The sequence below is a fragment of the Adiantum capillus-veneris genome, chromosome 11, assembly GCF_014529385.1.
Source record: "Adiantum capillus-veneris isolate H3 chromosome 11, ASM1452938v2, whole genome shotgun sequence".
Taxonomy (NCBI): domain Eukaryota; kingdom Viridiplantae; phylum Streptophyta; class Polypodiopsida; order Polypodiales; family Pteridaceae; genus Adiantum; species Adiantum capillus-veneris.
In genome coordinates this window covers 116,875,176-116,892,200 of record NC_140941.1, presented here as the reverse complement: position 1 = coordinate 116,892,200, position 17,025 = coordinate 116,875,176, and the positions used below count along the sequence as shown (strand labels likewise).

At 40.8% G+C, this 17,025-nt stretch overlaps 1 protein-coding gene across 1 annotated transcript; it reads left to right on the top strand.

The window, feature by feature from the left end:
- The first annotated feature begins 8,095 nt into the window (after positions 1–8,095).
- Positions 8,096–9,054, top strand: LOC147447892 (uncharacterized). Its single transcript, XM_086524443.1, has one exon. It carries the CDS (start codon positions 8,127–8,129, stop codon positions 8,703–8,705), a length of 579 nt encoding a protein of 192 aa, XP_086380569.1. The 5' UTR covers positions 8,096–8,126; the 3' UTR covers positions 8,706–9,054.
- Positions 9,055–17,025: the final 7,971 nt, after the last annotated feature.

Genomic DNA, 17,025 nt, shown 5'->3' with positions numbered 1-17,025 from the left:
GGGGTGATGGCCTTTTGATCAGAATTTACTCTAATTATGAGTGGTTTTTGTGCTATTCCTTGCCCTTGTCTAAAGCCAGCTATCTTTTGAACTTTTATGTTCTTTTGTGTATATTTATTAAATTAAAAATAGCAACACACACGTCGTAGACACAAGGTTCTCCTAGATTACTAGAAAACCAGGACACTAGCTTTACAAATTTTTGTTTATTGGCTTGGATGGACCCACTGTTTATTAGCTTGGATGGACCCACTGTTTGTAATTCCCTGTTAGGTTGGCAGGTGCTAGGTGGTCTTTCCATGTCTATAGATCAGATTCCTGATGACAACTATTGTAGTCTTTGACTCTGCTGGTTTTGGGTTGCAGGTTAATCCAAAATTACTTACCTTTGTTTAATTATTTTTATTCTTATGATTTCAAGAACACTTTTTAAAGACTACTTTGGATGAATGTTTTGTTCGATCACTGGAAACTGGTAAAAACCATGGAATACTTCTACGACTGACCTTTTAAAGGCATCCATACTTTTCTTGTGGCTAACAAAGCCTTAAAACTTTGAGTGGAGTATAATTCTCTCTGTTAACATTGTCACTTATTTCTCAAATGAGACTCAATGAGTTTCTGATATAATACAACTCTTTGCCTTCAGACTTGACTATTATATACTCGACTTGATGAGGCAATAGCCCATACTCAATGGGCCTCACACACACACACACACACACACACACACACACACACACACACACACACTTAGTGATTGTTCTATGCTTTGATTGCCTCATCATGTACACACACACGAGCTCAATTTTCTCCTATTAAAGTGACGTTTCTTTTAAGCTTGACACAAGTGCATGATAGCTTACCTAGACTTGAGTATTTTGGGGATTACCGTTTGTATTTAGTGTGCTATTTGGCTGGTCACTCATACCTTAGGTTTTTTGACTGGATTAATCTCCCAGTAAAATCATTTGCCTATTAATTGGATCTTGATTGCATCTCTTTTTTACGGCTATTTCCATTGCTACTATAGCTTGGCTCAAGCAGAGTGTGTATCATTTTGTCTTGGTTTAATCACACCAATACACTCCTGAAAAATTTAACTTTTAGCCTAGAATATCTTGTATGTATGCACCTGATGAAACTTATCCCTAAACTATATAAGATCTTATCATTGGGCCTAAAATATTGTACATGTATGCACTACGTGGAACTCACTATACATGACCCTTTGGGCAGCTTGGGCTAGTGGGATCTTCCACTTAAAGCCTAGAATTTGTGGCTCTCCTTTGGGCCAACCACACTTTTCAGCTTATGGCTCTCCTTTTGACATACATAGACACTCACTCCCATAGGTTGTAGTGAATGGTGCTCTCCTCACCTAAACATGCATTCTCTCTCTCTCTCTCTCTCTCTCTCTCTCTCTCTCTCTCTCTCTCACACACACACACACACACACACACACACACACACACACACACAAAATGTGTGTAGAACATGAATCATTGAGCTCGTTGCACTTCAGTAATGCAATGCAAAAAAGTAAGTCCTTTCTGCAAGGTTCCAACACCTTAGCGAATGGCACGCCAACTCTCTCTCTCTCTCTCTCTCTCTCTCTCTCACACACACACACACACACACACACACACACACACAAAGGCAACGGGTCTCTCTCTCTCTCTCTCTCTCTCTCTCTCTCTCTCTCTCTCTCTCACACACACACACACACACACACACACACACACACACACAAACAAAACTACAAAGCATGTAGTTTTTGAGCTTTGATCACTAATTTTGGAGATCATTTACGGCATGGAAGGTCTATGCAAGCCTACAAAGGGAGGTTCATTAGGGCATGGTTACGTGAGGCTTAGTTGTCTAAGGAAAGGGCTTGGAGGAGATGAGAGTTGGAGACCAAGACAAAGCAAGAAATAGAGTGGATTGGGTGCCAAGAAAAGGGTCTCTCTCTCTCTCTCTCTCTCAATCCATAGAATGGGCCACACATTAGTAACATTTGATTTGAAAGATAGGACCCTTTAATTATAGGTTATACTAAACCTATAATGGAGCTTAAAATTAGAAACTTAAAAAGTATAACAGCCCTATGCTCATATAGAGAGAGAGAGAGAGAGAGAGAGAGAGAGAGAGAGTTTAGTATAGGTTTAGTATCCTTATTGAAGCATAGGTTTAGTATAATCCCACCTACAAATTTTATCTCTAATTTTTTACTTTTTTTTGTTTTTTACCAGCACCACTTCTCAGTTAATCACAGTGAGTTGTAATGAATTAGAAACATAAAAAGTATAACATTCCTACGCTCCAAAAAATCCATGGATGAAAAAAGACTAACAACTAAACATCATAACTTTACATTTTAAATTGAATGTAAGAATAACCCCAAAGTTCACAGAACCTAAATTAAAGTTTAGAGAATCTACAAAGTGCAGAGAAGTTTAGTCCAAAAGCCTTCAAATATAGTAAATTTGCCTCTAATTTTCTTGTAAAAAACATAGTATAGTTGAATGCTTGAGGAGTCCTCAGTTTAGTGTAATCCCACCTACATATTTAGAAATTTATCTCAGAGGAATGATCGGCAAGAAACCAGTATGGTAAGCCGATGAAAAGCAACAAGCTACTGAAAATTTTCGACTGATGTAACAAGCAACTAAGCCTCGCATGACCATAACTTTAGATGACACATGGAGGGAAGTTCTTTATGGCCTTCAAAATACAAAGTAAAGACACCCTTAAAATGCTTTTAGAAAACAAAAGTAGTCAGTGGTCACCCTTGAAAGTTAATGGCTAAAGTGAAATTTTATGGCCTTGCCAAGGACTATCTATACCACTAAGCTTTTTCCTTTACATCGCTAGGCCTCATAAGTCTTCTAGTTTTGTACCTTTCACTTTTGCATTAAAATTGCATTTCTTAAGGCTTCCTTTGAAATGAAGGAGTGTGGCATGTGGCATGTGGAGGATCTCTCCTTTCTTCAAAATTTTTAAGCTCCATTATATAGTATAGAAGATGTATGGTACTTAGATCGGATTCTTGGTGATAACTATTGTAGTCTTTGACTCTACTGATTTTGAGTTGCAGGTGAATCCAAAATTGCTTACCTTTGTTTATTTATTTTGATTCTTATGATTTTAGGAACGCTTTTTAAAGACTACTTTGGATGAATGTTTTGTTCGATCACTAGAAACTGGTAAAAACCATGGAATACTTCTATGAATGACCTTGGAAAGGCATCCATACTATTTTCTACTGGCTAACAAAGCCTTAAAACTTTGATTAGAGTATAATTCTCTTTGTTAACATTGTCACTTATTTCTCGGAGAAGACTCACTGAATTTTGATATAATACAACTCTTTGCCTTTAGACTTGACTATTATATACTCATTGACTTGATGAGGCAATAGACCCATACTCAATGGGCCTCCAACACACACACACACACACACACACACACACACACACACACACACACACACTTAGTCACTGAACTATGCTTTGATTGCCTCATCGTGTACACACACAGGAGCTCGATTTGGTCCTGTTAAAGTGAGGTTTCTTTTAAGCTTGACCCAAGTGCCTGATAGCTTACCTAGACTTGACTGTTTCAGGGATTACCGTGTGTATTTAATGTGCTATTTGGTTGGTCGCTCATACCTTAGGTTTGTTGGTTGGATTAGTCTCCAGTAAAATACTCTGCCTATTAATTGGATCTTGATTGCATCTCTTCTTTAGGGCTATTTCCATTCCTACTATAGCTTGGCTTAAACAGAGTGTGTGTCGTTTTGACTTGGTTTAATCACACCAATACACTCATGTGAAACTTAACTCTTTTAGCATAGAATATCTTGCATGTATGCACCTAATGGAACTTATCCCTAAACTATATCATATCATATTACCATTGGGCCTAGAATATTGTACATGTATGCAATAGGTGGAACTCGCTATACATGACCCTTTGGGCAGCTTGGGCTAGTGGGACCTTCCACCTAAAGCTTAGAATTTGCGGCTCTCCTTGGGCAAACACTTTTTGGCTTATAGCTCTCCTTTTGACATACACTGACACTCACTCCCACAGGTTGTAGTGAATGGTGCTCTCTATCACTCACCTAAACATGCTTTCTCTCTCTCTCTCTCTCTCTCTCTCTCTCTCTCTCTCTCTCTCTCTCTCTCACACACACACACACACACACCCATAGGATTAATCACATGGACCAATCTCTATTTCTCAGCACTCTCACTCACACACAAAATCTTGCAATCAATAACGTCACATCTCTCTCTCTCTCTCTCTCTCTCTCTCTCTCTCTCTCTCTCTCACACACACACACACACACACACACACACGCATAGGATTAATCACATGGACCAATCTCTATTTCTCAACACTCTCACTCACACACAAAATCTTGCAATCAATAACGTCGTATTCTCTCTCTCTCTCTCTCTCTCTCTCTCTCTCTCTCTCTCTCTCTCTCTCTCTCACACACACACACACACACACACACACACACACACACACACAATGTGTGTAGAACATCCACAACGGATCGTTGGACTCCCACCGTTGAATCGTTGAGCTCGTTGCACTTCAGTAATGCAATGCAAACGTGAAAGGCCTTTTTGCAACGTTCCAACACCTCAGCGAATGGCACGTCAACTCTCTCTCTCTCTCTCTCTCTCTCTCTCTCTCTCTCTCACACACACACACACACACACACACACACACACACACACAGACAAAACATAGATACATGCATGTAGTTGTTGAGCGCACACATATACATACAAACAAAACATAGACACATGCATGTAGTTGTTGAGCTTTGAGCACTAAGTTTGGAGATCATTTACGACATGGAAGGTCCATGCAAGCCTGTAGAAGGAGGTTCATTAGGGCATGGTCACATGAGGCTTAGTTGTCTAAGGAAAGGGCTTGGAATGGATGAGAGTCGGAGACCAAGACAAAGCAAGAAATAGAGTGGATTGGATGTCAAGAAAAGGGTCTCTCTCTCTCTCTCTCTCTCTCTCTCTCTCTCTCTCCATAGGATGGGCCACACACTAGCAATATTTGATTTGAAGGTTAGGACACCCACAACAATTGGAGAAAAAAGCTAGATTTAGTATAATCCCACCTACAAATTTATTTCCATTTTTTTTATTTTTTTGTTTTTACCAACACTCACTTATCAGTTAATTAGAGTGAGTTGTAATGAATTAGAAACATAAATGTATAGAGCCCTACGCTCCAAAAAAGTCATGAATGCAAAAAGACTAACAACTAAACATCACAACTTTCAATTTTAGATTGAGTGTGAGAATATCCCCAAAGTTCAGAGAACCTAAATTTAAGTTTAAAGAATCTACACGAACACGACAAGACCTTGTAATTTTTTGGTTCATCAATATAATTCACTCACAATTGTGAGTTTTGCCAAAAAAAAGTTTAGAGAATCTACAAAGTGTAAAGAAGTTTAGTGCAAAAGCCTTCACATATAGTAAATTTGCCTCTAATTTTTTTTGGAAAAAACATAGTATAGTTGAATCCTTTAAAAGTCCTCGGTTTAGTGTAATCCCACCTACATATTTAGAAATTTATCTCTAATTTTTAGATTGGAAGGTGAAAAAACATACAAAATATAGAGAAACTGAGTGTAATTAAAGCCTTCAAATATAATAAAGTCGCCCTAAAATTTCTCATACATAACCTCTCTTACAAATTTTGGAGATTTGCCTCGAGAATTCTAATTTGCCTTTAAGCGCTTAAAAAAACTTAGGTTTGGTGCAATCCCACCTATAAATTTTGAGATTCACCTTTAAATTCTAAGAACCCAAAGGCTAGAGCAAAAAATCTATCAAAAAAACCTTCAAAAATAGCCAAGAGTTGCTAGAGTTGCCTTGTGTCATCCGCCTTTGTTGTCTATTGAGGTCCACTCTTGCCTTGGGCTTGCAAGCCGTCTTCCTTGGATTCGCCAGGTCGAAATTTTCCAACTACGTCAAACTTCAATTTTATCGATTCTCAGTTTTGTAGATGTCAATGTCAATTCTTGATTCTGGATTGTGGATTTTGTTGATCGTCGCTTTGTTGATTGTTAATTGTAAGACCAATGCTTATTCTCCCTTCCTACTCTCTCTCTCTAGTGCTGGTGTGAGAGCCCTCTCACCCTCTCTCTCTCTCTCTCTCTCTCTCTCACACACACACACACACACACACACACACACACACACATAGACATTCACTGCCACTGGTTGTAGTGAATGGTGCTCTCTCTCTCTCTCTCTCACCTAAACATGTGTTTTTTCTCTCTCTCTCTCTCTCTCTCTCTCTCTCTCTCTCTCTCTCTCTCTCTCACACACACACACACACACACACACACACATACTTACGATATATCACATGGACCAATCTCTATTTCTCAACAATCTCACTCACACAAAAATCTTGCAATCAATAGCGTCGCATTCTCTCTCTCTCTCTCTCTCTCTCTCTCTCTCTCTCATACACACACATGCGTACATGCGACACACACAACGTATGTAGGATATCCACAACAGATCGTTGAACTCTCATTGTTGAATCGTTGAGTTCGTTGCATCTCACTTTTGCAGTGAAAATGTGAAAGGCATTCTTGCAGTGCTCCAATGTCTCAACGAATGGCACATTAACTCTCTCTCATACACACACACACACACACACACAAAGGTAACATCTCTCTCTCTCTCTCTCTCTCTCTCTCTCTCTCTCTCACACACACACACACACACACATACACACACACAAAACAAACAAAACATAGACATATGCATGTAGTTGTTGAGCTTTGAACACTAAGATTGGAGATCATTTATGGCATGGAAGGTCTGTGCAAACTTGTAGAGGGAGGTTCATTAGGACATGGTCACGTGATGCTTAGTTGTCTATAAGCTACGATAAATTGTCGATTTATATAACAAGCAACTAAGCCTTGCATGACCATAACCTTGGATAACACATGGAGGAAAGTTTTTTATGACCTTCAAAATACAAAGTAAAGCTACATTTGACTTCAAATGGATCTAAAAAACAAAAGTAGTCAACGGTCACCCTTGAAAGTTAAGGGCTAAAGTAAAATTTTATGGCCTTGCCAAGAACTATGTATACTAGTAAGCTTTTTACTTTGCATTTCTAGGCCTTAGAAGTCTTCTGGTTTTCTACCTTTCATATTTGCAATAAAATTGCATTTCTTAAGGCTTCCTTTGAAAATGCAAGAGCAGAAGTATCCTCGTTTTCCACCTTTCACTTTTGCATTAAAATTGCATTTCTTAAGGCTTCCTTTGAAATGCAGCAGTGTGGCAAGGTCTCTCTTTCCTTCAAAATTAGTGTGGCAAGGTCTCTCTTTCTTTCAAAATTTTAAGCTCCATTATATATAGTACTATTACGATCGATCGCCTTTGACGGCCTCTCTCTCTTTCTCTCTCTCCCCTCTTTATCGTGTGCAAAAAGGTTTTTTTTAATTTTGGACTTTAGCCTTCAGATCGCAAATTACGACACGCATAAAAGGCTCTCCCTTCCACCATATTATGTTAGTAGATAGAAAATGTATGGTACTCAAAAAAATGAATGCTAAAGGACTTTCTATCGTATATTCTTAAGCTTTGTTGTGAAACGTTAGAACAAATCCGCATAGGCAAGGGGTAGAGCCCAAAGCCGCATTTGCCAGCAAACACTGACCCATAGTCTCAACTCTGTCAATATTGGCAGAGCTAGAAAATAGGTCTTCTATTCCTGGATTGTTGAACAAGCTCGAGTCTCGTGCAAGAAGCCAATTGGTGCATGCGACAAAATTGCTGATGAGTGGAGGGGCCCCCTCCGGTGCGGATCCACCCTAAGGAAGTGTGGTTTTCCCGGTGAAAGTGTGAAGGGGAAAGAGACTTGTTGAAAAAGAAGTGTGGGACAAGGTCCACTAAGATGGACTCAGAATTTGACAAGCGTAGGAAAGGACGTTTTTTAATAATAGTAAAGTCCGTTGAACGAGTCAGCCTCCGAGGATCGTTAGTTGTTATAAAATGAGCGGTCTGTGTGCGCAGTATCTGTGCATTTTGTTTGTGTGTGTGAGAGAGAGGAGAGAGATGGCGCAGATTCATGCCAGCGTGCTTGCAGTAAGCGTCCTCTTGTTGCTGCCCTGCTTGCAAGCCAAGGATCGACCCTGCTCTCTCTCTTTCCATCTGCTTCTGCAGCGGCCGCCCTTAAACCTGCACAACGCGCCCGGAAAGGCTCCGGCGCAGCTGCAGCAGCCACTCACAGGCCCACACCTGTTCGCCGAAGAGCCCCTAGTTCAATATAGTGCTATTGAGGGGCGAGTCATAGGCAGAAATGTTGTGGGGAGCGCGAGCGGGCTCTACCTGGCAGACGCTGCAGATGGGAAGGAGGTGCGCTACCTCTACTGCACGGCGACTCTGCAAAACTATAAAATAGCTGAAGAAGAAGGGATGGTGAGAGGGTCGGTGGTGCTGATAGGCAGCGTGTCCGGCGGCGTGCTGTCCGTGGTGGGCGGTACTGGTGACTTCGCTTTTGCAGTGGGCCAAGCGAAGGTCTCCATGGCTGCTGCGTCTCCTTCCTCTGTTAATTCTACCCTCTTAGTCTCCCTCCATCTCGACCTCTTATACCCGGAGGACCCTGATCTCTTTTCGGGCATCGACAGTTTGTAAGAACATAGTCCTCCCATCATCACGCTTCTTCTCCTCTCAATGCCACTTCTTTTTGCTCGATACCCCTCTCAGAATTCACAAGAAGTTTTGGACAAAATCTCACAATAATTCCCACATTGTGACTTACGGTCCTTGCCCCCGATCATACCTAGCTAGGTATGGGGTGCCTCCTTTAGTATGAAAAACACTAAAAAAGACTCCTTTTTTTTACATGAGAAAATTTCTAAATCTTCGTGTGAAAATATAACTAAGATCGATCTGACCAACCCATAGCTACTATCTCACAAGTGCACCTCCAAAATGTAAATATAACAAGTGAGTTCAAAATAAAGGGCATTTTATTTGGCAATATACTCTTGGAAAAAAAATATCATTTTATTACCTTATATCATGTAAGTATAGAGGGTTTTATAATATCCATTGAATGCATGTGAAAGAGATGATTTCTTCTATGTGAACCCTTCGAACATGACGCCTTCGTTGAAAAAAATGTCTCTTATCCTATACCTCTCGAGAGGCTCTAGATTGTCTCAACAAAAATTGCACAAAACTAGAGTGCTTCGTTAGCTCTGTCTTGGATTGAATTAAGATTGAGCAAAATATTGGAAACTATATATGCCATTTCAATACTTCTCAAGTGAAAAAATTTATGAAAGGATTTGAGAGAGAGAGAGAGAGAGAGAGAGAGAGAGAGAGAGGCTACCGATTGCCGTGGTTTAGAGGTGTACCTCGCAAGAATGAGATACCGATCGTAGTGCTTTAGAGGGATACCTTGCAGGAAACCACGAGCAGGGTTAGAGGTTTGTCAAGCTCAATGTTCGTAATCATACAAGTTGTCAATGTTATTAATTGTTTGTTGTTCCATTTTTATGTTTCAAAAAAACCAAAACATGCAAGTATCCTTGCATGGGGGAGTTTGTACAATCCTCCCCAATTTTTATAATACGAGGGAACGTGCCATTCCCATGGCAACGTGCAATTTTCAGTGTGTTCATTAATTGCTTTCGCAGTTTTCAGTGTGTTCATTAACTGGTTTCGCATTGTCAAAAATGTCAAAAATCACAGAATGATAATGCTTGCTCACCGCGCAATTGAATGTCTGTCGTCAATGCACCTTGCATCAACAATGTTGGGCATCTCGTGCTCTTAACCCGCTGCAAGAGATGACATCCCATGGAGGATGAAGGAGATAGGCTTGTGACTATTTGGGTGGAGGAACTTTAGGAAGAAGCGGGTCTTTGCATATGGATAAGATAGCCCAAAGCCTCCTTGCTAGAGCCATGTATCTCATATTCAGCAATCAACGCACTATGAAAGCGACAATTTGCATAGAAAGCTCATCGGTTTTGTCCTTTAATACGGACACCTCATCTGGCATACATATGGATCAAAGCATTTCCTGAATGTTTCTGCAACAGCCGTTGACTTGCAACCACATCATGAATTCTTCAAAGATCTTGTATAAGGCCACAAGCCTTCTAGGTGGAAGCGTAGGTGATTGTGATTAGAGATAGAACATCCCTTCGCATCTTGTAAAAAGAGCCCACAGCTTCCTTGCCACGACGAGGTTGCCCATATCCTACAATCCACTCCATCCAAGAGATGACAGCCTAGAGAGGATCCCATCAAAAACTTCTCGTGCTATTGTGACAGGACTACATTTGGCATACTTATAGATCAAAGCACTGCCAAGCATGGAATTTTGATCCGATAGCCCCTGGCTAGCAATCTCATCATGAATTAAGAAATCATACATGTGAAGGTCTTGCCTAAGCTTACCACAACCAGGTTGACCATATCCTGTAATCCACTCACTCCAAGACACAACATCCTAGAGAGGACCCCATCAAAAACTTCTCATGCTAGCATGACGGAACCACATTTGGCATACATATAGGTCAAAGCACCAGAGTTAGTGCATTGCAAGAGTTGGCATTCCAGACAGAAAGCTCTTCAAGCACTTTTTGTGTTGGCTCAAGCGCACCACATTTTGCTTACATATCGACCAAGGTAGTTCCAAGCACGATATCTTTTTTCAAGAGCCTCTGACTAGCAATATAATTGTGAATTTTTGTCCATATATATATGGCTTTTCAAAAATCCCTGCCTTAGAATCTCATCATGAATCAGCTTCCCCCTATCAATAGCTTTGCTTGTGGCACAAGCTTTCAATTTGCAAACATACGTCACTGCATTTAGCGAAACACCCTCACATTGCATCTACTCGACAATTTAGAACAAATCAATCTTGTCCTTCATCTGCATAACCTGCTAACACCATAGTCCATGTTGTCAAGTAGTGTTTTGGACTCATCAAGCTTGCGCGCCACATTGCCAAGCACAAAATGTTTCTACAACAGCCCCACAATAGCCCCTAATTGCATAGGTGATTGCATTTGAAGGAAGGCCTTTCCTTCGCATCTGATAAAAATATCTCAATGCTTCGTTACCACAGCCATGTTGTGCATATCTCATGAAAACATCCTAGCCATGAAAAAAGTGCCTTTCTTTTGCATCTGGTGAAAAATCTGATTACTTCATTATTGCCATAGCCATTTTGGGTCCCGGGGCGGTCACTTATCAAAGCTTCCTATATCACGTGCGTTCAAGAGGTTATTAATAATACCTCAATATACATACTATATTTACACTACGTGCCTATTTAAAAACCCCCCACCCCCCTCTGTATGTATACATTTTGATCTTTTAATAATCCTCTCCGGTTAACTCACGTGATAGTATACACATTCTAAAAAGTGATCGCCCCGGGTTTTGGGTATATCCTGTAGTGCACCACATTTGGCATACATATCAACCAAGGCAGTGCCAAGCACGACATATTTTTCCAAGAGCCTCTGACTAACAATATAATTGTGAATTTTCTTGTTAGTATCACCGTCGAAAAGCATACAAGCATGACTTCTTTTTTCAACAGCCCTTGATTGAAAATATCATCATTAATAATTTTTGCCCATATCAGGGTCTTGCGTAACGCCACATGCCTTTAAGATACAGGTGTAGGTAATTGCGTACATGTCGACCAATTAGGCAGTGCCAACCATAACATTTTTTTTCAACAGCCCCTGACTAGCGATATCATCGTGAGTTCTTCTGTCCGTCCTAGCATCTTCCAAATTGCAACATGCATTCAAGATGCAAGCATAGGTGATTGCACATCTGAAGAGAGATTCTAATCTCGCATTTGCTGAAAACAGCCCAAAGCGTTCTATGTTAAGCATATCCCGCAATCAGTGCGTTCCAAGAGACGACATTCCGGACAGAAAGCTCCTCAAGCACTCTTTGGTGCTTTCCCAAGAGCAACACATTTCGCATACGTGATCATTGGTCCTACGTAGTGCCACATGCTTTCAAGATGCAAGCATAGGTGATTACATCAAAAGAAATGTCCTCGCTTTGCATCTTGAAAAATAGCCAACCAGCCAGAGCTCCCTGTTCCTATCATTGTTGGGCATATCCCGCAATCAGATGCACTTGAAGACACGACATTCTGCACATCAAGGTAGTGTCACATGCCTTCAAGACGAAAGCGTAGGTGATTGAATTTGGAGAGGTGCCCTCACTTTTCTTCTATTAGAAACAGTCCCGAGCTCCATGGCATCCCACATTTGGCATACATGTTGACCAAGGGTAGCACAACACATATGAGCCAAAGAATTGGAGCACAACATGTTTCCAAGAGCCGTTGAGCAACAATCCATGCAATGAGCACACTGAGACAGACAATTGTTGTGGGGAATTGCCCTCGTGTTTCATCCCAACAGAAACACTTCTGAGCTTCCTCGGTCAACCCTTGTTGGGCATATCCTCTTATAAGAGCACTCAAAGAGACCTGTCACCTCATTTAGCGAGAAACCTCACTTCATGTCTAATTAAAATAGCTTAGAGCTTCCTTGCATCAACATCTTGTGTAGCTCAAGACATGCATTCAAGATGCACTTGTAGGTGATTGCAACTGGGGAGACTCCCTCGCTTCACATCTACTAAAAGTTGATAAGAGCTTTCTGGCCTCGCCCCTATCTGGAAAATCTTCCAATCAATGCATTCAAGAGTCCACACTCTCGACAAGAAGCTCTTCAAGCACTTTCATAGAGCCACATGCCTTCAAGATGTAAGCATAGCCTTCAAGATGAAAGTATAGGTGACTGAATTTGGAGAGATACACTTGCTTTGCATCAGCTGCTGCTGCTGATAATAGCTTAGAGGCTTTTTCCCTGATCTTGTTGCGCACATTCTGCAATCAGTGTATTCCAAGAGGCAACATTTCGGACATGAAGCTCCTTAAGCACTTTTTGGTGCTTAATTTCTCAAGTACACCACATTTCGCATACATGATCATTGCTTCTATGTAGTGCCACATGCTTTCAAGATGCAAGCATAAGTGATTACATCAGGAGAATTTCCTTGCTTTGCATTATGAAAACAGCCAGCAAGAGCTTCCTGGTAGAGATGACATTTCGGACATCAAGGCAGTGCCACATGCCTTCAAGACAAAAGCATAGGTGATTGCATCTAGAGAGATGCCCTCGCCTTGCATCTATTGGAAACAGGCCAGCCCAGGGCTCCGTGGCCCTGCCACATTTGGCATACATGTTGAACAAGGCAGTGCCAAGCATTACGTTTCATAAAAGGGAACGACAATATTGATCAAACCACCACCAAGCATGACATCGTATCGCTAATAGCCCCCGACTAGGAATCACATCATGGATTCTGATACCCTTGCGATAGGCATATTGGGAATATCTTGCAACCAACATGTTGCACCCCCAGCTAGCAATCACATTGTGGATTTTGATACCCTTGCGATAGGCATATCTGAGCTTTCTGACCCTGCTCCTGTTGCATGTATCCATGCACTCCAAGAGACCTCCTCACGCACGTTTTGTGCTTCCTGTAATCACCACATCTCACATACATGTCATCAGTCACATGCCTTCAAGATGCACACGTAGAGAATTGCCCTTGTTTCACACCTATTGAAAACAACCAGAGCTTCCATGCCCAACCCTTGTCGGGCATATCTTGCAATCAGTGCATTCCAAAAGAAAACATCCCACATCAACATATCATTAGGAGAAATATGAACCTTGCATGGGCCTTGTAAGGAATCCTAATTTTTAGGGATTAAGACTAATGTTGTGTGGGGTTTAGGGGGCAAGGACATTGAAGAAGGTAGTTTTGAGTAGGCTTTTCTAGCCTTTTTTTTAGACAAATGTAGGATGTGGACCTAAAAGGTTGCTTTCTCTCTCTAGCTTTTTTTAAAGTGAAGGAAGCATAGGGGTGTGTCCACATCAGCAATTCCGTGGGTCAAAAAGAGTCAAAATTTGACTTTTTAAAAAATATATATATTTTTATTTGTTTTTTACTTAAAACTCCCTCCCAACATATATACATATCCAAAAATCATTTTTTGACCCATTTTTGAACCCACAAGCTTAGAAAGTCCATTTCATTAGGAAATTTCGGAGGTCAATTGGAGGGCCTTCTAAGAAAATGTATTTTTTGCACTCTCTCCCTAGAAAAAATGGCAAATAAAAGAGCTGGGTCTTTCATAGTAAAACTTCAAAAAGTGTACTTTAAGTGGATTCCTTACTCTTCTGAACATTCGTTCGTAGTGATTGAGGGATAATCCTCTTTTCAGTTGCATTGAATGAACAACGTCAATACGGAGGGAATGAGGCTAACATGGAGGGACGAATCCGCAACCGCTATTCACTTTCCATTAAACCTGCACATTTGGCTAATGGCGCACTCCTCAAATGGCACAAATGTTACCCAGAAACGAGCCAAATATCACCTTCACATTGATTTGGACAATGAGTACCAACCATTGATTAAGCGCAGTAAAACAAACACACATATACCTCCCGCCTCCATAGACACGCTCAGAGCTCAAGGAGCTAAACACATAGATATCTGGAAGAGAGGCTCTCTCTACCCTAAGAATCCAATAACTAATGCGTCTCCACCGTTTGTCAATCCTACAAGCTTATTGACCTTTGCTGGTGATGGAGAAAAGGGCCTTCTGGGTTATTGTAAATCACTTACAAGAGAAGCTGAAACTTACAAGAGCATTCTCCAAGCTCAACAATGTGAGATTGTTCGCCTTTCACATTTACATTCTACAGATCAGGTTACCATTTTGCAACATAAAACAGAGGTACAAGAACTGAAAGGAAAGGTGCAAAGTTGTCAAATGAAGGACACCATCTTGGGTGGTCGTATCCGAAAGAAGAAATTGCGCAATCTTGAAACATTGCAGGTTGCATCAGGAGGTCTCAAGAAAAGAATCCGAGCATTAAGGTGATGCTTCTTGGTTGGCTACATTGTCTTAGTTAAGTAATCTCTTTGTTTTTTCTTGTTATGCATTGTTTTCATGTGCCTAAATAGTGTTAGTGAAGCAAATTTTCTGTTATTTACTTATGCATTGTCTTCATGTAGAGATTCAATCTATCCTGACAAGGAAAACATTGACCCCAAAGCCAATATAGGAAAGAGATTGAAGCCACTTATAAGTAGAAGCCTGGCAGCAGATATAGTACATGACAAGAAGTTTAAGGTTCTACAAAGAAATGTAGTGGACCGCTTTATTTCAGAGAACTCAGTGCGTGCAAAAGAGATACAAGGCACACTTGATTCACTTGGTGTAAGCAAAAGAAGATATTCGGCTATCCAAAAGTCTGTCTCATCCATCTTTGTTAGGAAGGGTATAAAATCCAAACTTCTACCATCAGCCTCAAGTGTTTGGAAAGAGAAGCTTCAGCTTAACGAGGCACAGGGAGACTATCTTGGACAGCCCTTTCATATTAAAGCAACTTACAGTGGCCATGGAGCGAACATGGCATATGATGAGTTCAACAATATTTTTATGGACCTGCGGATACTACAGAAGAGAATGGTGGAGTTTTACAACATCACATTTGAAGAGTCACGTGGGCTATTACATTTTGTGTTAAAACTGGATGAGTGTGAGCTTGTTAAAGAGAAAAAGCTAGAGCGTGTTACTATTACTTTAATGAATAGAGCCCTCTCAAAGTGTCCCAGTGATGATCCTTTATATTTTAGTGTTCAATCAGAATCTAACATATGGTGGCTTGGTGCGTTTGAGGTAAGCGATATTCTCAAGTAAGCTCAAATGTTCAGATCTACTTAAGTTTCATTTATTTTGTGTTGCAGGTAAAGAAAGAAGATCATGAGATTCTATATTGGGTGTTCCATCGAACTAATATTCCGGAGGTGATTGATCGACAGACTAACCAGGGAGAGGTACTACGTCTAGATGGAAGGGGAGACTTTCAAGTTCAGTGGCATCTTGCAGGTGACCTTAAAACATTAAAGTGCATGTATAATTGTGGAATGGGTGCAATGGCAAAGTCACCGTGTTTGTTCTGCATGGAGCCTGCAAAGGTCATGGACCCAAAGTGGTGGAGAAAAGCTCCAACACGTCACATTGAGGATCCTGCTTTTCGACCCGTTTTGAAAATACCACTTGTGAATGTCCACATTTGTACAATGCATGCCCTTTGTAGAATTGTGGAGAAATTGGTCCACTTATACATTGGGTTTGCTTGGAAGATTAAGAACTCCGCAGAATGACAAGTAGCCCTGCAGTGCTTAGAAATGGTACTGTCGGATATGGGGCTTCATGGTGGCAATGTGAAAATCCAGCGGGATGAAAAGAGATCAACTGCTGAGAAGGATGTCCCATGCAAACCATCCATCGGTGGGGTCAAGGCACGGAGGTTTTTATCTAAGCCCCAAGGTACAAGAGATCCAAAGCTAACAAAACATGGAAAAATATATAACACATCTTATGTTAGCAAGGTAGAGTATCAGAGCTGGAAAAAGCTACATATTGCAGTCAAAGACCACGAACCAACTACTCGTAACGCGAAGGCTGAGGTTTGGCGATCAATAGACATCCTATTTTTGATGTGCAACAAAGACGACTGGTCACAAGGTGATATGAACAAGTTCAAGGAAAATCTCAACCTTCTGAAAAAATCATTCAAGACAGCATGGACAGACACCCAGATTACTCACTACATGGTATTATTATGTATTTCTTTCTCTCTTATGTGCAAATATGTTACTGTAAAACATTCTAACTAATCTGTTTTCATATCCAGCACATCATCTTCAATCATTTGCCATATTTTATACAGAAGTATGGGAACCCGGCAATATGGAATACCCAAGGGATGGAAAAGTCTCATTACATGGCGAGAAATGCTTATTTCAGGCACACACGACATGGTGGCTCTCGAATCAAGGCTAACAGTTTGAGAGAACTATTTGA

Excerpts from the sequence above, each read along its gene's own strand:
- LOC147447892 (XM_086524443.1), top strand. The coding sequence starts at position 8,127 with ATGGCGCAGATTCATGCCAGCGTGCTTGCAGTAAGCGTCCTCTTGTTG.